Source organism: Mustela lutreola, chromosome 9 (genome assembly GCF_030435805.1).
Source record: "Mustela lutreola isolate mMusLut2 chromosome 9, mMusLut2.pri, whole genome shotgun sequence".
Classification (NCBI taxonomy): Eukaryota; Metazoa; Chordata; class Mammalia; order Carnivora; family Mustelidae; genus Mustela; species Mustela lutreola.
Window position 1 is genome coordinate 42,716,009 of NC_081298.1, and position 22,629 is coordinate 42,738,637.

General features: G+C 41.3%; 2 protein-coding genes across 6 annotated transcripts in view; one reads left to right on the forward strand and one right to left on the reverse strand.

Moving 5' to 3' along the window:
* SNX5 (sorting nexin 5) overlaps positions 1–354 on the reverse strand; it is a 28,730-nt gene extending 28,376 nt beyond the window's left edge. Inside the window, exon 1 of one of the 3 annotated variants that reach the window (XM_059134110.1) lies at positions 214–354. The gene's annotated coding sequence lies outside the window, so the exon portion shown is untranslated. The remainder of the gene's footprint in view (positions 1–213) is intronic. The other 2 variants (XM_059134111.1, XM_059134112.1) reach the window with 2 other exon arrangements.
* Positions 261–17,058, forward strand: MGME1 (mitochondrial genome maintenance exonuclease 1). Of its 3 annotated transcripts, none has more exons than XM_059134115.1 (5): positions 261–394; positions 1,322–1,901; positions 4,697–4,913; positions 15,392–15,524; positions 15,909–17,058. In XM_059134115.1, the coding sequence occupies exons 2-5, from the start codon at positions 1,388–1,390 to the stop codon at positions 16,068–16,070; spliced, it is 1,026 nt and encodes a 341-aa protein (XP_058990098.1). In that variant the 5' UTR covers positions 261–394; positions 1,322–1,387; the 3' UTR covers positions 16,071–17,058. The 3 variants fall into 3 exon arrangements, with proteins under 3 accessions (XP_058990098.1, XP_058990096.1, XP_058990097.1); XM_059134113.1 differs by lacking the exon at positions 261–394 and adding an exon at positions 419–636; XM_059134114.1 differs by lacking the exon at positions 261–394 and adding an exon at positions 793–1,228.
* Positions 17,059–22,629: the final 5,571 nt, after the last annotated feature.

Sequence of the window (22,629 nt, forward strand, 5' to 3'; positions counted from 1 at the left end):
CGCCGCCGCCTCCGGGGCGCCTCTCAGGGGCGGCCGCGGCCCCGCCTCCGCCAGCCTCCCTGCCCGACGGCGGCTGGAGGCCTCCAGATTCCGCCACCATCCCAGCAGCCCCGGGGAAGGCCAGCAGCGCGACACGTGCTCCCCCAGGGCGGCCTCCCCCGTCCCCGCTGCCGTCCATCTTGGAGCCGGGCAAAAAAGCTACGCGTGGCCTACCCTCGCTCCGGGCCACGCGGAAACCGCCAACCGCAGGGCCGCGACAAGGACTCGGAGCAACGTGAACGCTCTCAGCAATGCGCGTCTCAAGAAAGCCCGCGCTCTCGCGCGGGGCAATTTATTACTCAGCCAGAGTTCAAGATGGCGACGGGCTGTGACGTACACAAGATATCGTGAGAGCGTAAGGCGCGATTTGACAGAACGCGCGCTAACTCCGGAGGGGAGGGACTCCTCAAGGATCGCGGGAGTGTCTACGGCGGTGAAGGAGAGGCTAGCGGCAAGGCGTCAGCGCCGCGGGGCAGGCGGGGACCGCCGCCCCTTAGGCGGGGCCTAACTCGATCTCTGAGCGCGGGACCGGGGAAAGTACGGGTCTGGAGAGGTTGTGGGCGCGTTGGAAGTTGAGTGAAGTCTGGTGCTTCTGAGGTACCTTTCCTGGCCGAGAGCTGGTTACTGTTTAAGCTGTTTTTTCCCTAATCCTGATTCCCACAGCAGAGGCCCCAGCCGTCCGGTCCACATGTAGGACCCTGGTTCCACATGCAGGGCGTGGTTCCAAATGTAGGGCGGAGCGGAAGGCCCCAGTCTTGGGATCACGATGATGGGCCCCGCTGACCACTGCTTACCCGCGCTTTCCTGGTGGGACCGTTCAGAAGCTCAATTTCCGAGTCTGTAAAACCGTGTCGCAGAAGTAACCACCTTAAAGCGTGCGAGAGTTTAGTGAGAAGTCTTCTCCTGGAATACTTAGCAAGCAGGGAGCCTGGTATCTAGGGATCAGCGGTTCACCTTGACCGTCGTGGCCGCTATGGGACGGACGGGCTGTAGCATTCTCTTTTTCTCTATGTCTCACAGGCCTCCCTTCTTAGGTGTCCCGATTCTTCGGATTGAATATTAGCGACGTCTTGCCCCCAAGCTGTACTATTTCACATGTAACAAGTACTGGTCGTTCTGCCTATTAACGAGAGTCTTTCTTTGGAAATAGCATTGTCCAGACATGTCGGAAAAGCTTAATGGAATGCAGGTTAACGTGCCTTACCGTACTGATGCAGTTTCCATTTTAGCCGTTCAAATATTTAATGCATGTGATATCTAACTCCACTTTTCTCTTTAATAGGAGTGCAAAGATAAAAGGCCCTCAACATTGCCAGTAGACTAGAGGGAAGTGAGAAAGCATCTAAAGATGAAGGCGTTTCAAACCATCTGCAGGCAGCTTAGAAGTTCAAAGAGGTTTTCTCTAGAACCAACCGCCCATGTGGATTTCTCCACTTCCTCTTACTCATGCAGCCGGAAGAAAAAAGTGAACCCTTATAAAGAAGTGGACCAAGGAAAGTACTCTGATTTAGTACAATCTGTCTTGTCATCCAGAGGCCTTGCTCAGACTCCAGAATCATTGTTTGAGGAAGATAATTTACTTTATGGACCTGTGAGTAAGTGTAAGCCCCCTAAGCAAGATGAAGAAGCAAGAGTTCCACGAAACTGGTGTCCTCTCTTCAATCCAGAGAAAAGCATAAAACCAAATGCAACAAGTACTTCTACAGTTCCTTTGAAAATCCCTTTGCAAAGAAATACAGCACGTAGTGTGACCAAGATCCTTCAGCAGACCATGACATCAGAACAACTTTTCTACTTGGAGAGGTGGAAACAGCGGATGATTCTGGAACTGGGAGAGGATGGCTTTGCAGAATATTCTTCAAGTAATTTTCTCAATCCTGGTTCTGTATGGTTACTGTGTTTTCTAGACTATAGAGCACCAGTGTCGAAAGAGTGAGGGTGTTTTTGACCTGAACTAGTGAGGTGCTGCTTTCAAATGATAAGTAGCATTAAATAGCACTTAATCTGAATTAACTCAATCATTAACAACCCTATGCAGAATATATACTATTATTCTCATTTCAGATGAAATGAAACTGAAGCACAGAGAGCAAGTAGTTTGACTAAATGATTTAGAAAATTCTTTTATAAGCTACGAACTTAAGTATTAAAGTTGCCTGTTTTCTTTGATTAAGGAAAACAGTCACCTGATAATGGAATTCTACTTGTTTGCTAGGCAGTCTCTTCAGAATGCGGTGACTGCCCCTGGCTCTACTTATCCTCATTGACGTGTAAATTTAAAGACAGGGAGGAAACCGGAGCACACGATTTGTGTTTAGATTTTGGTAAACTGAAATAATCTGATGCTCTTGTTTAGTAACTGAGAACAAATAAACTTAAGCTTTCAGCTCCTAATACTAACTTCTTGGGTGAGGAGAATAGCTTCCTTAAAACAGGTTTCATTCGAAAGAAAGGTGAAAGCCCATTGGCACAGGTGAATTAGCTGGTCCCATCAGAGTGATATAGTTGTCTTTTATTAAAGCTAGGTTTTTTTGGTTGATCATTCCTTAGCCCATGCTTCCCTGAAAGCAGTACGTATACCCCTTGTGGCTGGTAGAGAGCACTTTTAATTTCGAGAGTAATGCACTAATTTTGTGGCACCTTAGAAAAAACTGTGTGGGTAACACATTAAATATGCCGCATACGTTAAGTATATAGACAGCACCTGCATATGTCAAAAAATGGTCAAGGTCCTCATCCTTTAGAACATTCCTCAGCTCTGGTGGGGGAGGAATATATGCAGGAGCTAACTGCCTTTAGGTAATAAGTAACAATCACTATCTATTTTTTGCTTTCTAAGCAAGCAGCATAAAATGAAATCTAATGTCATCTTAATTTTCATATTTTGTACTACTAGGATTTAGACTTGACATTGTTTCCTCATGGGAAGTTGTTTTTGATTTTCCTTGAACCTGGAATATCATAGTTTGTGGGGATGCTGAAATCACAGATAAGTAAAGGCAGAAAGCTGCTAGGAGTTTGGGAACCTAGGACTTTGTAGCCCTTGGCACAAAGTAAAAAAGTACTCTGGAGGCCTTGATAAAGGAAAGGAATTTCTGTTGGGAATGTGAAGGTGCTTCACTATCCCAAGCAGAAGTAAAACAATGGTTGTTTTCCATATAATTCACTTTGTTGATCTATTACTCTGACGAGTTTCTCAGGATCAATTTTAAGAAACAGGCAGAATCACTTTTTTTTCATAAGGGGCAATCACATGAGGATTAGGGCCATGCTCCCCCCTACCTATAAAGAAGGGAAGAAAAGAAAGAAAAAGCATGTCATAGCCCACTAAATTGATTAATGGGTCAGGAGAAGGAGTTTTTTAAAACACGGTATTGGTAAATTCTTTCCCCCCTGCATTGAAATTACCTTACTAGATCAGATTTTCCTAATTTTCTATGGGTCTGTCTCCATGCATATATATTTCCTACTCTAATCCCTAATTTTGCCTTCCTTATTCTGTTGTATGATGGACTGGAATTGAACATGGACTCTGGTGCCAGGCTGCTAGTCTGCCTTTTTGCTTTGGGGCAAAGCATTGTGTAAGCCTCATTCATTAAACTGGGAGTCATGATTGTTACCTTGCTGGGTTGTTGTGTTTGAAAGTTAAATAATATTTTTAAAGCACCAGGGTCACTTCTTAGCACAATGCCTTCCCTTTGTTTCCTTCTCTTGTCAAGGATGAAGTGAATATGTACAATTTCTTGGATTTATTTGTATTTTCTTAACTTAAAAATGTATGAGGATATACAGATACCAAATCATTATGTTGAATGCCTGAAATGAATACAGCCTTATATGTCAATTACATATCTAATTTTTCTTAAGCATATGAGGAAAAATTTCAGGATAGAGCAACTGTCTTAACCTGTTTTAGTCCCCCCAAAAAGTGCAGAAGAGTGTTACATATATCCTCTTACCCCCAAGCCCCAAAACGTGCAGTTTGTTTTTAATTTGTATGTGACTTGATTTTTATTCCTTGCCATTCATTAGGCCTGTTAGTGAAAGGATTCCCCCACTATGTTCATTAATTTGGTGTTGGTTGTAAAAAGAACTGTGAACAGAAGCACAGTTCCTTAACTTTCTAATAATTATTTCTCATAATCAGTTAAGTTACTAAAACGGATGCTTAAATTCATAATATGATAAACTAGATGTTGCCCTAGATCTTCAACTGTAGCTTTGGCCTAATTCTACTAGGAATTATTTTGATTCTCTTTATTGTTCAAACTATTTTAAGTCCCTTTACTCTTTTTTTAAGATTTTATTTATTTATTTGACAGAGATCACAAGTAGGCAGACAGGCAGGCAGAGAGAGAGGGGGAAGCAGGCTCCCCGCCGAGCAGAGAGCCTGATGTGGGGCTTGATCCCAGGACCCTGAGATCAGGACCTGAGCTGAAGCCAGAGACCCAACCCACTGAGCCACCCAGACGCCTCTTAAGTCCCTTTACTTTTCAAAGTACATTCTTAGATTTCAGAAGAGGCTAAAATGTGGTATCTTAGCAGTTGTCACTTAAAGGTAATTCATATAATTTCTAATTTTATTGTTCAGAGGTTTTTAAGTATTTGTTTTTTAGACTTTGTTCTTGTTTGTTTTTTCCCCCAATTTTCTTTTCAGACATATTTTTACAAGGGAAACGGTTCCATAAAGCCTTGGAAAGCATACTTGCACCTGAGGGGGACTTGAAGGAAAGAGAAGAAAATCTCAAATCTGGATATATTGAAAGTGTCCAGCATATCTTGAAAGATGTCAGTGGAGTGCGAGCTCTTGAAAGCGCTGTTCAACATGAGACCCTAAAGTATGTAGGTCTACTGGACTGTGTGGCTGAATATCAGTAAGTATTAGATTTTTTTTCTATCAAAGTGTGGAGATAAAGTAATGCAGGGTGGAACAGATGATGCCTGTCAAACACTATTTTTTCCTTTGAACTCCTGTTTCAAGGTACAGCCCTGTGAAGTTAAAAACCTCTATGATACATAAAAGAATTGGGAATGGGGCAGGAGATAAGAGACACATGGGGAAGAGCCTCATAATTCTTGTAAATTTGTGTTCCAGAATCAGTGTTTGGTAGAAAAAAGGTAAAATTTTTCCATATCCAGCATGTTCCTCCTTCCCTACCCCCAAGCAAGCTGCTGACCACTAGATCCAATTTGATGGGGCACCCAAGTGGTGGGCTCAGTCTATTAAGCGTCCAACTCTTGATTTTGACTCTTATCTCAGGGTCATGAGATTGAGCACTGGGTTGGGTGTGTGCTGAGTGTGGAGTCAGCTTAAGACTTTTCTTCCTCTCTCTCTGCTCCCACCCATCCCCCTGCAACTCATGCACATGCTCTCTTACTCTTTCTCTCTCTCTAAAATAAATAGCTTAAAAAAAAAGATCCAGTTTGATTCCTGCATTTTCTTTCCCTTTTCCCTAAAAATAGCACCTTGATCTGTTAGCCCTGAAAATCATTTCTTTTCCTGGCTTCCAGGTGGTAGTTGACATGGGTAGGGACTCTGAACTTACTAAAGCTTTCTGTGGTTTTTACATTGTTGCTATATTACTGTTTTTCCCACTAATTCCAGATTCCAAGGGGAGATGTAACCTGCAGATACCCTATTCCAAAAAAAAATATATATATATGGGCTATACACCAGGATAGGTAAAAATCTGTGAGTGTAACTCTTGGAACTCTAGTCAAAATTTAAATTTTAAAAAAATTGACAGAATATTCATTAGTCTGGAAATTGTTCAGGGCACCTAACAGTTTTATGCCATAACTGCCTTGTATCTGAGAAGAACCCTGTGTGCCTAGAAATTTAATAGGCTATTTTTTGTTGCCTTTTAGATTAACCAAGGTAGCCATAGGCAGTTCTACCTAAGGCTTTCAAGAAGTTCCTGACACTGAGGGAGCCTGGGTGGCTCAGTTGCTTGGGTGTCTGCCTTCAGCTCAGGTCATGATCCCAGAGCCCCTGATCAAGTCCTGAGTTGGGCTCCCTGCTTAGCAGGGAATCTGCTTCTCCCTCTGACCATCCCCTCACTTGTGCTTTCTCTCTCTCTCTCTTAGATAAATAAAATCTTTAAAACAAAAACCAAAAAAAACCCACAACAAAATAAAAAAAAGAAGTTCCTAACACCAGACACTTCACAGTGCTGTCCACAGTACTGATGATTGTTTTCTGCTCTTCAAGTGGAAAGGATCAACATTGAGAATATGTCCATTGAATATTTTTGGAAATTAAGGTTTCAAAAATTTTTAAAACATTTTTAATAGGTAATATATGTAGTTAACCCACGCTACTAAAAGTAAGTCTCCCATTTCCACTTTTTCTTTTAAAAAGGTTTTAATGTGGTAAAATATTTATTACCATTAAATACATGCAAGATGTTGTACAACCGTCAATACCATCCATCTCCAGGACATGTCATCTTATAAAACTGAAATTCTGTGCCCATTAAACAGTGATTACTATACTCTCCCCTGCTTTCAGCCCCTGGCAACCACCATTCTACTTTCGGTCTCTGTAAATTTAACTACTCTTTGGTACCTCATGTGAGTAAAATCAAAGTATTTGTCTTTCTTTGACTGACTAATCTTTATCCTTGTGCTTTGATGCACAATTTTTAGAGCTTTTCCTGTAAGCCAATTGGTGTATTTTGTTGTTGTTGCCTGTGCCTTTGGTATCACATTCAGTAAAATCACCACCAAATCCAGTGTCATTAAGCTTGGGTCCTATGTTTTCTTCTGAGTTTTATGTAGTTTTAAGTATTCCCTTTAAGTCAGGGATCCATTTTGAGTTAAAATTTTTATATGGTGTTAGGTAAGAGTCCAACTTTATTCTTTTGTGTGTGGATGTCCAGTTTCCCCAGTACCATTTGTTAAAAAGACGGTCCTTTCCTCATTGAATAGATGTGGTGCCTTTGTCAAAAATCTTGTGATGGTGTATGTGAGGGTTTCTGGGCTTTCTATTCATTTCCATCAGTCTATGCATCTGTCTTTATACAAGTACCATACTATTTTAATTACTATAGCTTTGTAGTAAGCTTTGAAATTAACAAGTGAGAGTCCTCCAGGTTTGCTTGGTTTTTTGTTTTTTTTGTTTTTTTGTTTTTGTTTTTTCAGGGTTATTTTGGCTTTTCAGAGTCCCTTTTAGATTCCATGTGGATTTTAAGATTGGTTTCAATTTGTGCAAAATCATCATTGAGATTTTTATAGATTGTATTAAATACGCAGATCACTTGGGGTAATATGAACATCTTAAAAATATTACATCTAATCTGTGAATATGGGGCATGTTTTCATTTAGGTCTTTTAAGTTTTTTTAAATTTTTCATTTTTTTCAACAGTGATTTGCAGTTTTCATTGTGCAAGTCTAAAGTCTCCTTGGTTAATCCCCAAGTATTTTGTTCATTTTGATGTTATATGGAATTGTTTTTGTAATTTCCTTTCCATATTGTTCATTGTTTATGTATAGAAATGCACTGGACTTGTGTGTTGACTTTGTATCCTGCTACTTTGGTGAATTTATTTATATAGTCCTACCAGTTTTTGTGTGTATTCTTTAGAATTTTTTTTTTAAGATTTTTTATTTATTTATTTGACAGAGATCACAAGTAGGCAGAGAGGCAGGCAGAGAGAGAGGAGGAAGCAGGCTCCCTGATGTGGGGCAGAGAGCCGAATGTGGGGCTCGATCCCAGGACTCTGGGATCATGACCTGAGCTGAAGGCAGAGGCTTTAACCCACTGAGCCACCCAGGCGCCCCTATTCTTTAGAATTTTTAACATAAAAGATCATTCATCTGTAAACAGGGATAATTTTACTTCTTCCTTTCCAGCTTGGTTGCTTTTTTATTTCTTTGTTTTACCTAATTGCCCTGGCTAGAACATCCAGATCTGTTAAATAGAAGTGATGAAAGCAGGCAGCCTTGCCTTGTTCCTGATCTTAGAGGAAAACCTTACAGTCTTTCACCATTGAGTATGCTGTGGGCTTTTCATATGTATATGGCTTTTATTATATTGAGGTAGTTTTTTTCTATCCCTAGCATTTTGAGTATTTTTTTCATAAAGGGTATTTCATTTTGTCAGATGGTTTTTCTTCATCAGTTAAGATGATCAAATGGTTTCCTTCATTCTATTAATAAGGCATATAACATTGGTGGATTTTTGTGTTTAACCATTCTTGCATTCCAGGAATAAAGCCCACTTTGTGATGCTGTATGATTCTTTTAATAAGTGCTGAATTTTATTTGCTACTATTTTGTAGAGGATTTTTACAACTTTGTTCGTAAGGATTATTCTGTAGTTTTCTTGTAGTGCCTTTGTCTGGCTTTGGTATCAGGGTAATACTGTATTCATAGAGTGAATTACAAAGTTCCCTACTTTACAATTTATTTGGGAAAGTTTTAGCGTTGGTATTAGTTATGTAAATGTTTGATGGGATTCATCCATATGAAATCATCAGGTCTAGAGCTGTTAGTTGCCAGGAGATTTTTGATTACTGATAAAATCTCCTTTCTAATTATAGAGCTGTTCATTTATTCTATTTCTTCATGATATAGTCCTCATAGGTTTTGTGTTTATTTTCACTGATTTTTTTTCCTATTGATTTTCTATTCTGAAATTCATTTGTCTTTAATCTCTTTTATTTTCTTCTATAAGTTTTGGGTTTACTTTGTTTTTTTGGTTCCTTAAGTTGTAAGGTTAGGATGTTGATTTGATTCTTCGTTGTTTCTTTTTTTTCTTAGATTTTTTAAATTTTATTTATTTATTTGACAGAGATCACAAGTAGGCAGAGGGGCAGGCAGAGAGAGGAGGAAGCAGAGAGCCCAACTCAGGACCTTGAGACCATGATCTGAGCTGAAGGCAGAGGCTTTAATCCATTGAGCCACCCAGGCGCCCCTCATTGTTTATTAATATAAGTACTTATTGTTGTATAGCTTCCCTAACACTGTTTTCACTGTGTCCAATAAGTTTTGGTATGCTGTGTTCTCATTTATATTCACCTCTAAGTATCTTCTGATTTCCCCTGTGACTTCTTTGGTTGGTTATGTTAATTTCCACAAATTTATGATTTTTTACTCAAGTTCTACTTCTTTTACTGATTTCTAACTTCATCTTGTAATTGGAGAAGATGCTTTGTGTGACATCTATCTGTTTAAATATGTTGAGACTTAATTTATGGCCTAGTATATGGATTGTGGTTGAAAAGGTGTGTATTCTGTTGTTGGGTAGAGACTACTGTATATCTGTTAGATCTAGTTGGTTTATTGTGTTGTTATAAGTCCTTTATTTTCTTACTTCCTACTGTCTGGTTCTATCCATTATTGAAAATTGGTATCGAAGTTCTCCTACTATTATTATTGAAGTGAATTTCTGGGGCACCTGGCTGGCTTTCTTGGAAGAGCATGTGACTTTTTATCTCTGGGTCAGACCCTCATATTGGGTATAGGGATTACGTAAATAAATAAAAGTTAAAAAAGAACTGTATTTCTCCCTTCAATTTTGTCAGGTTTTGCTTTATGTTATTTTGCTAACCTGTTACTAGGTGTGTAAATGTATATAATTGTTATACTTCTTGATGTATTGAACCTTTTATTAATATATAATGTCTTTCTTTGTCTCATTTTTTTCAATTTAAAGATTATTTCTTCTGTTAGAGCCACCTTTGCTCTCTTTTGGTTTTTATTTGCATGGAATATCTTCTCTGTCTTTTCACATTCAGCCTATTTGTGTCTTGGGGTCTATAGTGAGTCTCTTGTAGATAGCATATAGTTGAATCCTGTGTTTCAGCCATCCTGCCAATCTCTGTCTTTTGATTAGAGAATTTAATCCATTTACATTTAAACTAGTTACTGATAAGGAGAGACTTTTGTCATTTTGTTACCTATTTTCTATAGGCATGATATCTTTTTTGTCTCATTTCCTGTATGTTTCTGTCTTTTGTGTTCTTTTTTTTTTTTTTTTTTTTTTTTTTAGTTTATTTTGAGAGAGAGACAGAGTGAGAGAGAAGGTCAGAGGGAGAAGCAGACTCCCCATGGAGCTGGGAGCCCGATGTGGGATTCGATCCTAGGGCTCTGGGACCATGAACTGAGCCGAAGGCAGTTGCTTAACCAACTGAGCCACCCAGGCGCCCCTCTGGTTTCTTTTTTGTAGTGAAACATTTCAATTCTTTTTTTATTCCCTTTTGTGTATATCTATAGCTATTGTCCTTGTGCTTACCATGGGGATTGCCTTTAACATCCCAGTTATAACACTCTAATTTAAATTTGTACCGTCCTCAATGACATATAGAAACTATTCCTTTAAACAACTCTGTCCCTACTTTTCCCTTTTAGTTGTTGTCATAAAATTGTCTTTATATATTATGTGCCCCAAAACATAAACTAATAATTTTTTTAGGTTTATTCATCTCTTTAATTATGTAGAAAAAAACCCACTCACCTATCCATGGGGCTCTCCCTCTTTGCTGCATGCAGTCTCTGGCACCTGAGGTGCATGGCTCATTGGCAGCAACAGGATACTACTGATACTACTGACAGGTTAAGGGTAAGGGTTAGAAAGGCAGTCAGCATAGTTTCAAAAGTATCTTGGACTATGTCTAACTCAGGGTTTTACAGAAATAGCAAGAATTTACTGAATCCAATAGAGTGGGTAGTATTGTGGATTTACAAGTATAAGGAGATGTGGCTGGAGTAACTGAGACAAAAGGAAATGGCCAACGTGGAGCATGAATAAAAACCAGCTCTGATGGGGCAAGAAATGATGGAGAGACTCAAGTCAGAGGAGCTCATGTTTCAGCAGCAACAGCTAATATTCTAGCTGGAGTTGGAAATGCAAGAAAAAGACAGGAGATTAGGAGAACTGCAGAGAGCTCAAGAACAACTAGAGAAGGAGATGAGTGGAGCGCCTAGATGGATCAGTTTGTTAAGTATCCACATTCAACTCAGGTCATGATATCAGGGTCCTAGGATTGAGCCCCACATCAACCTCCCTGCTTCTCAGGGGAGTCTGCTGCTCCCTCTCCCTCTGTCCCACCCCCCCATGCTCATGCTCACGCTCTCTCTGTCTCAAATAAATAAAATCTTTTAGAAAAAAAGAAAGAAAGAAAGGAGATGAGAATGAGTAGAAAATAACAGTGAAGGGGCACCTGGGTGGCTTGGTGGGTTAAAGCCTCTGCCTTTGGCTCAGGTCATGATCCCAGGGTCCTGGGATCCAGACCCGCATCGGGCTCTCTGCTCTTCAGGGAGCCTGCTTCCTCCTCTCTCTCTGCCTGCCTCTCTGCCTACTTGTCATCTCTATCTGTCAAATAAATAAATAAAATCTTAAAAAAAAAAAGAGAAAGAAAATAACAGTAAGATAATTCCCATCAGGAGGATACAGCAGCAGTCTTAGGCAAAACACTAGTTGAAATCAGTGCTCTGTATAGGGCAGCTCACTTGAGCAGAGTGAAAGAACATGATGAACCAGTGCTATCTGATGTTTCACAAAACATTGATCAAGATTTGTATGATCAATCAACCTAAGAGCAATATTTTTTTCTGCTTGTTTCAAGGTTTAAAAAAAACTGTAGAAAACAAAAAAACAAAAAGTGGAGTTACAAATCATTGTTACAAGAGTGCTTACTTTTTTTCTTTTTTAAGTTTTTATTTATTTGACAGAGAACAAACAGGAGGAGCGAGCAGGGGGAGCAGCAGGCAGAGGAAGAAGCAAACTCCCTGAGAACCAGGAAGCCGGATGTGGCACTCGATCCCAGGACCCTGAGATCATGACCTGAGCCCTAGGCAGACACTTAACTGACTGAGCCACCCAGACACCCATATTCATTGTTTTTGTTTGGGGTTTTGTTATTGTTCTCATAGGCTATCTCTGTGTTAAGATCAGCCGGAAGTATAAACTCAAGGTCTTCTCAAGCCTTTCTGGGCCTGTGCCCTTCCCTGGACATACACAGTCACTTTCTTTTTCTTGTCAGTGCTGTAGTCTTTAGTATCTTAATTCCCAAATAAGGGAAAAAGAGAAAAATGAAAGGTTGGGAAAAGTGGGCGTTGGCCCTTTAAGTCCTCTGTAAGTAATTTGGCTAGAGGAAGAGGGGCTTGTAGCAGTGGGGGGAGGTGCAGTAACAATGGCCATCCTGTTCATCTATACCTCTGAACTGGAGCAGCAGTCAGTGATGAGAGCACAGATCCCTGACATTTGGAGGATGAGGCCCTTTTTGTCTGCTCTTATTCCCACAAGCTGTGTATGTGCTCCTCCAGGATCATGTGCACAGCTGCCTGCCCCTTGAGAAGGGGTGGGAGGAATGGGTAGTTGTTAAGAGCTGAAATTGACCAAAATTAACCAGAGTTTACCATCCAAGGCTTCAGTAGACTCTAGATTTCCAATAATTATATCAAGCAGATTCTGCCATTGCAGTTGTTGTCTAGGTGGGCCTACATATTTCAGGTGCTTCCTACTCTTCCATTTTCCCAGAATCCTCCACCCCTACTCTGATTTTAAGTTCTTGTGATCTTGGGGCACCTGGATGGCTCAGTCTGTTAGGCACTGAACTCTTGATTTTGGCTCAGGTCTTCATCTCAGGGTAGTGAGATCAAGCCTGTTCGGTTCTCTCCCTCTCTCTCTCTTCCTTTCCACTCCCTCCCTCCCTCCTTCCCTAAAAATAAAGTTCTTATGGTCTTGAAGTACTTTATGACTATATGTTACAATCATTTGTCTCCACTCCCACTTATTAACACAAAGTGCCAAACCCTGCTTTATTTCATTTTGAAACTATTTTAGAGATCTTTCCTTATTAGTTTATGTAGATCTGCAACATCCTTTTCTCTTTTAATAATTTTCCACCACTCAAAATTAATTTAACATAGTCACATCTGCTTCCGATTTTTTTTAATATACCATAAACTAAGCTCACATCACCTATAACCACATCTTCCCTCCTCTCACAGTCCCCTTGCCAAAGACAATCACTATGTCCTAGGCTACTTCCTATACTACTTAACACACCCACAAGACTAACACCGTTTAATGCATGTGTAAGACACTGCCAGTCTACTTTCCACATACATACACAGCACTGTATAGGATACATATACAGAATACCATGTATTGTTACCTACATGTCTATAAGAGTCACAGTATATAGAAATTTCTACATGCATAGTATCACAAAGCTGGGAAGATATTTGGCTCTGGAGCCAGGCTGGCTAAGTCTGGTTTCTAGCTTTTCATCTTAACCTTAAGCTAGTTAGCCTTTCTGTACTGTTTGTTCATCTCTAAAATAAGACAAATAAAAGGACTTACCTCATAGAGTTCTTAAAGAGATTAAATGAGATATTCTCTGTATAGTACTTAAAATGCAAACTACTGGATAGATGTTAGTCTGGTGATTTTGATCTTCTCTCTTTAACTGTTATTTGGTATTCCTTTGTATTAATGAACCATATCTATTTCCCTCTGGGGAACATTCAGGTTATTTCTGGTTTTCCACAATTACAAACTGCAGCAGTGTACATATCTCCTTGTATATGGCTGTGAGGTTCACTTGTTGGTTCGGTGGATCTTATGTACAGTTTGGATAAATTCAGTTGATCTGAAGTAGGCCTGGATATGAATACTTATATTTTCCAGACTCTTGTCACTTGCACCTGGGATATCAACCTATTGCTCTCCAGTGCATACTGAAAAGGACAGTTGCTGGATTAAAGGGAACAAGCATTTTCAGTTGTCCCAGGTGTGAGTGTGCTTATCTGTATACACCTTCAATGACACCATATTAGGTGCTGTTTATCAACATTGTCTCTCGTGGTTTCAGTCAGTATTTCACTTAACTTAGGCTGAGCATCTTTTCATTTGTTGTGAACTGTAACTGTCTTAGTGCAATTTTAATTTGGGTTTATACTACTAAAAATCCCTTTTACACATTATTTAGTTCTGTAAATTATAGTATGTTGCAAGAAATGGTGGTCCATATCAAAAATCTTTATTTTAGGTATTTTGATTTATTCCAGGTTGAGAGCTGTGAAGCCCCCTGGGGATACTGGGGCCCTCTCTTCATTTTCATAGATTATATTGGTTTTGTAATATTGCAGAGACAGTAAAGCTACCTCTAGCCCTGCACTGTCCAAAAGACTACCCACTGGCACATACAACAATTAGATACTTGAGTGTGGCCAATCTAAAATGAGGTATGCTGTGAATATATAAAATAAACTTCAGTGATATACTACAGAAAAGAATGTGATGTATCCCATTAATAACTTCTTAACATTACATAATGAAATGATAATATTTTGAGTATGTTGGGTTAAATAAAATATTAACATTTCACCTGTTTTCTTTTTTGATGTGGTTACTAGAAAATTTGAAATAACATATATAGCTTGCATTTTATATCTTTTAGACAGTGCTACTCTAGGCTGACTTTATAAATACCTTGCATAAGTTCTAGAACTATGGTGGCAGGTGGGTAACATGCATACTTTGTACAAAAACTCCCTCTAAACTGCTGGTTTTGAAACTGAAGTTCATGAAAGATAGAATGAACAGATAGTCACCAGTTATCAGTCTGCTCACCCTGTGATCCTTCTGATATCCGCACTAGGCAAATATAAACCCCACTGGGAGAGGGGTAATGGGGAGGAATATACTGGTTATTTGACTTTATTTTAAAGTGGCAAGAATTTTTTTATCTTTCCCAATACCCCTAATAGTAAGACACCCTACCCTATATGTAAACTTTCAAGGCAGGGACCAAGTTTTCTTATTTGTATTTCCACATATAATCAGTGCCTATTAAATGCTTATGGATTTGAACTCCAGCTTTGGTTCCTAGCAAGAGAATTTCTGAAGCACCATGATGCTTTTGTCCTTTATGATGGGGATTGCTACTGATCTCTTGTGGTTCATCCTGATAAATACTTGAATTAAGATCCAACTAAGATAGTGATAGACATAGTTTCAGTTCCCATGTCAACTGTTAAACAAGGCCATGGAGGTCCAAAGGACTTTTGAGACAGTTTAGAAACTGGAACTATGGGAAAGTTCCCCAGCACTCCTGCATGGATCTGCACCTATAATTCTTGCTGGTGTGCTTCCGGAAGCATTTCCCATCATATCCCTGACAGGCCCATTACTGACCTGAATATAGGACTCAGGAAAGAGAACATCACACTTCTCTAATCCTCAGGAGTAAAGCTCAGAGGAGCTAGCTGTCTTTTTGGAAAGTGGAGAATAGAAGCAAGAGTCATTGAGTGGTAATTAGTAAACCATACCTAAGAAGAGGCATAAGGTTTCTCAGTTTGAACTATTACTTACGAAGACTTCCTTTTCTTTCTCTTTAGGGGCAAGCTGTGTGTGATTGATTGGAAGACATCGGAGAAACCGAAACCTTACATTCGAAATACATTTGACAACCCGCTGCAGGTTGTGGCCTATGTTGGTGCCATAAATAATGATGCCAACTATAGCTTTCAGGTTGGGACACTGAGCCTGTACTTACATGAAGCCTTGCTCGATGCTTACCCATGGCTACTTAACTCCTCGTGATTTTTATTCTGTTTGTGTCCCATTGTTCACTTTGTTCCTTGTCCTTCTACCACCTTAAAAAGCACGTCCCCTGTTCTGAGCTTTCTGTCATTGTTAATAGTGCTTTAGTGCTTACAGTCCATTCCTCAATATCTTACTTGTCATCTTTGTGTTCTTATGTATCCTGGCATAATCTTTCACCAAACCCTCTTAGAAACAGGAGTTATTACTGTAGATTGTTTTATTCTGAGTTTGCCCTAGAGCAAAAAGGAAATGAACCTCAACTCTGGTCCTACTGTATAAATGTTGGAACTGCCCTGTGTTTCTTCCTAGGTTCAGTGTGGCTTAATCGTGGTGGCCTACAAAGATGGATCCCCTGCTCATCCACATTTCATGGACACTGAGCTCTGTTCGCAGTACTGGGCCAAGTGGCTTCTTCGACTAGAAGAATATACAAAGAAGGAAAAGAACCAGAATGTTCAGAAACCAGATTAAGGGACAGAATGATGTCTGGGAACATTCAGTGGTTCCTCACAATCTGGGAAGATCTATTGCCGCTTAAGGTAGAGATGCCACAGGATCTGAAAGTGGAAGTATTTGTTGAAATCTATAACAACCAAAAAGATCAAAAAAACAGAGAAATTTAGATGTTAAGGGTTGGACTTGAGCACATAAAAGAAGCACAAGTAAGCATGGTCTATCATTTACCTAGAAAAGCAAAGCAGGATTCTCACCATGTTGGTGGCTCTTGGACTCCTCTCTATAACCTGTTCCTGAGAAGGATGTCCAGTCCTTGAATTGAGATTGGAGGGCTTGAGGCTTGGCATGCAAGAAGTTCCCCAGGTACCCCAGGAGGAAAAGGGTCACAAGCGCCCAGCTATGTGTGGAGGGAGAAATCGCATCGGCCCACTCCTACTGCTAATGTGAGTTCCTAAAACTAGTTTTATATATTGAGGTTTTCTGTATATTTCACTTGGGGGAAAAAAACTTCCATTTAACATTTTTCAAAAAAATTTATTTTTTTTCATATAAATGTGATTCCTTAGCCTCAGGTAAAACATTGCTCTCTGGAAAGATGGAGCATTTTTCACATGGTTGACAATCCCACTTAACATACCAGTGAATAACCCTTAGGAGTAGCCAGACCCCAGTCTGAGCTTTGTAATTATGGATATTTTAGTAGCTCTGTTCTGGTTTGAGTCGATGAACCATGTACATAAAGAAAAAGTATCATTTGTGAGATTCTTCAGCTATGGAGAACAGTAATTTTTGTGTGTTTGATAAGTAATAAAAAGTATTAGTTGTCACTGGGATCGGGAAACTTAATAAATAAATGCCCACTATAGCTTTGGGGGAAGGGTCCCTGTTTTATGGAATGGGATAGCATTTAAGTTATATTTGTGGTCTTAAAATAGTAGGGTGCTATAGTTTTTTCTTTAATTGGCCATTAATTATAAGAAATAAAATATAACGAGTAAAGTAATGAGGCTCTTGTTTCAGTTTCTGTTTACTTAGATTAGTGTGTTTATAGAGTAATTTCATAAACCTGGAAATTGTTTAGATTTTGTATTTAGAAGTTCAGAATTCAGCTTTGCCACGGGCCTAGTAGCTTTGGTGTGAATTCTGTGTAAGTACATACAGGAAGGAGGCATCCTCTGCGATGGCCACCTGGCAAGGAAAGTAAGCTTCAGATACGAGGAAGGAGGATTGCAGGGGAACTTTCACTCATACACATCTCTGCATTCTCTTCAAGCAGCAGACATTCACGTAGCCTGTCATTTCCAAAGTCAAAAGTCAAGTGAGATCATTAAAAGTTGTAAGAGCATGGGGCGCCTGGGTGGCTCAGTGGGTTAAAAGCCTCTACCTTCGGCTCGGGTCATGATCCCAGGATCCTGGGATGGAGCCCCATGTGGGGCTCTCTGCTCAGCAGGGAGTCAGCTTCCTCCTCTCTCTCTCTGCCTGCCTCCCTGACCACTTATGATCTGTGTCTGTCAAAAAAATAAAAGTTGTAAGAGCAGATTTTTCCTACACTGCTTTAATAAGCCTCCCTCCAGAATTGAGGAGATTAGGCTCAGCAAGACAGCCTTTTTTTTTTTTTTAAGATTTTATTTGGCACAGGGAGAGATCACAAGTAGGCAGAGAGGCAAGGGGAAGCAGGCTCCCTGCTGAGCAGAGAGCCCAATGCAGGGCTTGATCCCAGGACCCTGAGATCATGACCTGAGCCAGAGGCAGAGGCTTTAACCCACTGAGCTACCCAGGCACCCAAGACAGCATTTTACTTGTTTCCTAGGGTTCACAGAAATGCACCTTGGACCTGGCGCTTTACACCAAATCTCCCAAGCTAATGGCATTAAGAGTCCCATGGAAGACCCTCAGAGTCTGACCAGGCAGACAAGGTTGTATGAGAACAACCAAAGTTAATCCCTGGGCAGACTTCCCAGAAAGACCTAAGAAACCAGTGTCTCACTACAATCCTGGTAGTCCTCAGATCTCACCCATTTAAGAAGTCTCAATCCTCTTGAGAGGGAAATGTCAATGAAAAATTATTTTCCCGGCTAAGTCATAGGAGGAGAAAGCCAAATCTGAGTTTCTAAATGAGACAACTTCTTAAGAATTACCGGGTATATCACTAAGTTGTGGATACCACCTGTTCCCCTAAGTGATGTGGCATATTAAAATCCAGTGAAGGGGCAGATAACCCACTGGGTGGCTCATGTCATGATCCCGGGATCCTGGGATTGAGCCCTACATCTGCTCCCTGCTCGTCAGGGAGCCTGCTTCCCCCTCTGCCTGCCTCTCTGCCTCCTTGTGATCTCTGTCAAATGGATAAATAAAATCTTAAAATAAAATAAAATCTAGTGAAATGAAACACGATTTGTGATGAGGGATTCTCTAAATGAGGATAATTAAAAATATATTTTTTAAAAATGTTTATATATTCAAGGGCCGCCTGGGTGGCTTAGTCAGATAAACATCTGCCTTCCGCTCAGGTCATGATCCAAGTCCTGGGATGAGTCCTGCATCCGTCAGGCTCCTGGCTCAGCAAGAGCCTGCTGCTTTTGCGTGCCACTCTCCCTGTTGTGTGCGCGCAACACACATCTGTCTCTCTGACAAATAAAAACCTTTAAAAAGAGCAAGAACACAAGGGAGGAGGGCGGGGAGGCCAGACGGAGAGGGAGAATATTCCTCAAGTGAGCAGGGAGCCCAGTGTGGGGCTTGATCCCAGGACCCCAGGGATCAAGACCTGAGCCCAGGCAGACTGAGCCACCCAGGTGCCCCTAAAATATTTTTTGTGAAGAGGCTTCCTCATAGCATAGGATATAGTATTACAGTCTGGGGCTTTGAGACAATCCATTTGGTTCAGAGCTATCCACATACCCTTTTCCTCTGCAGTTCTACACATTCTTAGTGCATTCAGCCACTGACAAAAGCTCCATGCTGGCTGGCACTAAAAACCAATTTTCAATTTTATACAAAAAAGTTTTATCTTCCCTCTTCCCGTCCACCCTCCACCCCCCAGACCTGATCTCTTGCTCAGAGTCATTATTCCCTTTTAATTGGAGAGCATTAACCTCTGTAAACCTATTACAGTTCTAGGAAAACTTGTCACCATATGACCTGTGATTTCTTATGTGTTGACTCTGGTAAATACAGGAAGAGGGTTAGTTGTAAGTCATTGTGTTTCTAGGTAACCAATTTGCCTACCGGCTTTAAATGTAGTTAGAGAGGGGTAATTTGTTTGAGTCACTGTGTCTTTCCACCTGAGCAATTAAATACTTGATTATAACATGCCTTCCTCTCCACCACCACCCCCCGGCCCCCCCGCCACACACGAACACACACACCACAAGTAAAGTTGCAACTTTACTTAAAAAGAAACACTTCAGGGGAGCCTGGGTGGCTCAGTGGGTTGGGCCACTGCCTTCGGCTCGGGTCATGATCTCAGGGTCCTGGGATCGAGTCCCGCATCGTGCTCTCTGCTCGGCGGGGAGGCTGCTTCCTCCTCTCTCTCTGCCTGCCTCTCTGCCTACTTGTGATCTCTCTCTGTCAAATAAATAAAAATAAAATCTAAAAAAAAAAAGAAACACTTCAGTGGTTTGGAGCTGGTGCCCTAAAGAGAACCACTGTCTTAAATCAGTCACTAAGCACAAGACAGAACGCTCCCTGCCCCCTCCTCCTTCCCTTCTTTCCAACCTCAGAGGCCTTCCATCCATCAGAGATGCCCCTGATGGAGCAAAAGGTTTGTATGGTTGCTTGACAATAACAGTTGTCAGGTTTGAGGAACGCATTTGTGAGGATCCAATCATAAAATGATGTTCTGGGTGCCTGGGTGGCTCAGTGGATTAGGCCTCTGCCTTCAGCTTGGGTCGTGATCTCAGCGGGGAGCCTGCTTCCCCCCCACTCTCTCTTCCTGCCTTTCTGCCTACTTGTGATCTCTTTGTCTCTCTCTGTGTCAAATAAATAAATAAAATCTAGGGGCGCCTGGGTGGCTCAGTGGTTAAGCCGCTGCCTTCGGCTCAGGTCATGATCTCAGGGTCCTGGGATCGAGTCCCGCATCGGGCTCTCTGCTCGGCAGGGAGCCTGCTTCCTCCTCTCTCTCTCTGCCTGCCTCTCTACCTACTTGTGATTTCTCTCTGTCAAATAAATAAATAAAATCTTAAAAAAAAAATAAATAAATAAATAAATAAATAAAATCTTTTTTTTTTTAAAGATTTTATTTATTTATTTGACAGAGAGATAGACACACCAGGAACACAAGCAGAGGTAGTGGGAGAGGAAGAAGCAGGCCTCCCAGAGGGCAGGGAGCCTGATGTGGGGCTCGAACCCAGGACCCTGGGATCATAACCTGAGCTGAAGGCAGATGCTTGACAGCTGAGCCACCCAGGTGCCCAATAAACAAAACCTTAAAAAAAAAAAAAAGATACTCTGGATTAGAGTAGGGTTTGAGCTTCACCCTTTTTGCTCAGGATACAAAAGGAAAGAGAAAATACTAACACATTACAGATAAGCTTAGAAGTCCTTGTCTTTTGTTTCCCTCCTCAACCCTGACACACCATTATAAATTTGGTATGCATCTTTCCAGTGTATCCTTTAACAGTTTGAATCTCCATGCTGGTCCCCATAATATGCAGATTTGCTTCTGTCTTTTTGATAGTTGCTTGCTTTATCTCCACATTTGTTTTTGCCAGGTTGACCACTTGTAGGTCTAGTGTGTGGTGTTACCTGCTCTCCAGTATTCCCTCGGGCTTTCTTGTCTCATCAACAGGGTTAGGCTAGCAGACATTGCGGCAGTGAACACCCTAGCATGTGCGTGTGTGTGTGTTTCCTGGTGTACACGAGCCACATGCCCTGTACTGGAAACAGGGCGAGCTTTGGAGCTCTGCCACTTACTAGCTCTCTAACCTGAGTCAAGGTGCCTGAACTTTGGGTGCCTGGATGTCCCCTGTGCAAAGGGAGAGGGAAATAACCGTGTCTGCCCACATGGAGTTGGGAGGACTGGATGATGTAAGCGCTTAAGACAGGTCCTGCAGGGCACACAGTCAGGTCAAAATAAACATTAGCCATCATCATCCTCAAATCCAGATCAAATCTATGATCAAATCCAGACGTGTCGGGGTTGGGTCACATGGTGTGTGCAGCATGAAAGTGACTCTCAAATTCCTCCAGCATAGTACTATCCACTTATGCTTCAACCAGCGCTTGCTGACATTCATCACTTTCCCACATAGTCACTAACAAGAATTTTAAGACTTTTTATCCCTCTTTTTTTGCCAACATCATGGGGTGAAAACGGTTACTTTTTATCTTGAGCAGGATTGCGTGAAAAAAAACCTGCTTTAAAACGGGACTGCCATCTAGTGGTGGGAAAGGTAAACTGCACTTATATGGCACAAGCCAAATCCGGGTGGACCTACTGTAGCTTGGGGTACTTTGTCACTACGGCGGGTCTAGCTGCTTTAATTCCACTGTGTGAGGGTTCTATTATCTTCCCCTAGTTTTTTAAGGAGCTCGTGATTTTCTCCTCATTTTTTCCAGTACAGCAACATGGAGACCCGTCTGCACAACCCTGTGCATGCGGCCTCACAGCCCAAGGAATCTGGGTCACTGGCTCAGAAAAGAGGAACGAGATAAATTAGGAACGAGACTATTTACAAACTGGCAGGAGACTGTGGCTCCTAGCAGGGCGGGCTTTCCTTGAGCGATCCTGACTCCCCAATGGAGAGGTGGTCAAGTGCCTGCATCAGCCTCATTCCCTCAGGGGGCTGAGCAGGGTCCCAGTGACCATCCTTCCAAACCCAGGACTTGGACTGTCTGCTGTGAAGGCTTTTCAAATCATCGTCTACAAAGATTTAAAAGTGCATGGCAATGTTAGAGGTTAATCATCAAAGACATAGACACTTCTTATTTATTTTTTTAAAGATTTTATATATTTGAGAGAGAGTACAAGTTGGGGGAAAGGCAGAGGAAAAGGGAGAAGCAGGCTCCCCACTGAGCAGAGAGCCCTATGCGGGGCTTGATCCCAGACCTGAGCTGGCTTAATTGACTGAAGCAGCCAGGCATCCCACATAGGTACATTTTTAAAACTCTGTACAAAAATGTTCCATGAAAGATAAAGGTATAAATAAAGCAATGTCACTGAAAAATTTATGCAACATGTATTTAATTAAGTACCGTTACTAAAATAATGGGATATTACAAGTTGAAGAAAGAAAACAGTCTCGACAACAACAAAGGTCAGTTGTGATTAGAAACACCCACTTGGGCTGATCTAGACTGTCCCTCAGCACCAGGCTCCTGCCCATTTCTAAGCTGTTATTCGTGTGGATACCTTTGCCTGAAATAACTTCCCTTCCTCTGTTCAGCCAGATCTTCATCTTCAAAGTGCTTGGGCCTGACCCCCTCTCTCCCCTTAAGTCTCACTAACGCTACAGGGGAGGAGACAAAGTAGTATAGAAAGCACAAGTCTCAGAATCAGGCAGACATCGAAACTGGCCTGCTGCCTGTTTCTGTGCAGGCTGTGAGCTAACAATTGTTGCTCACATTTTGAAACGGT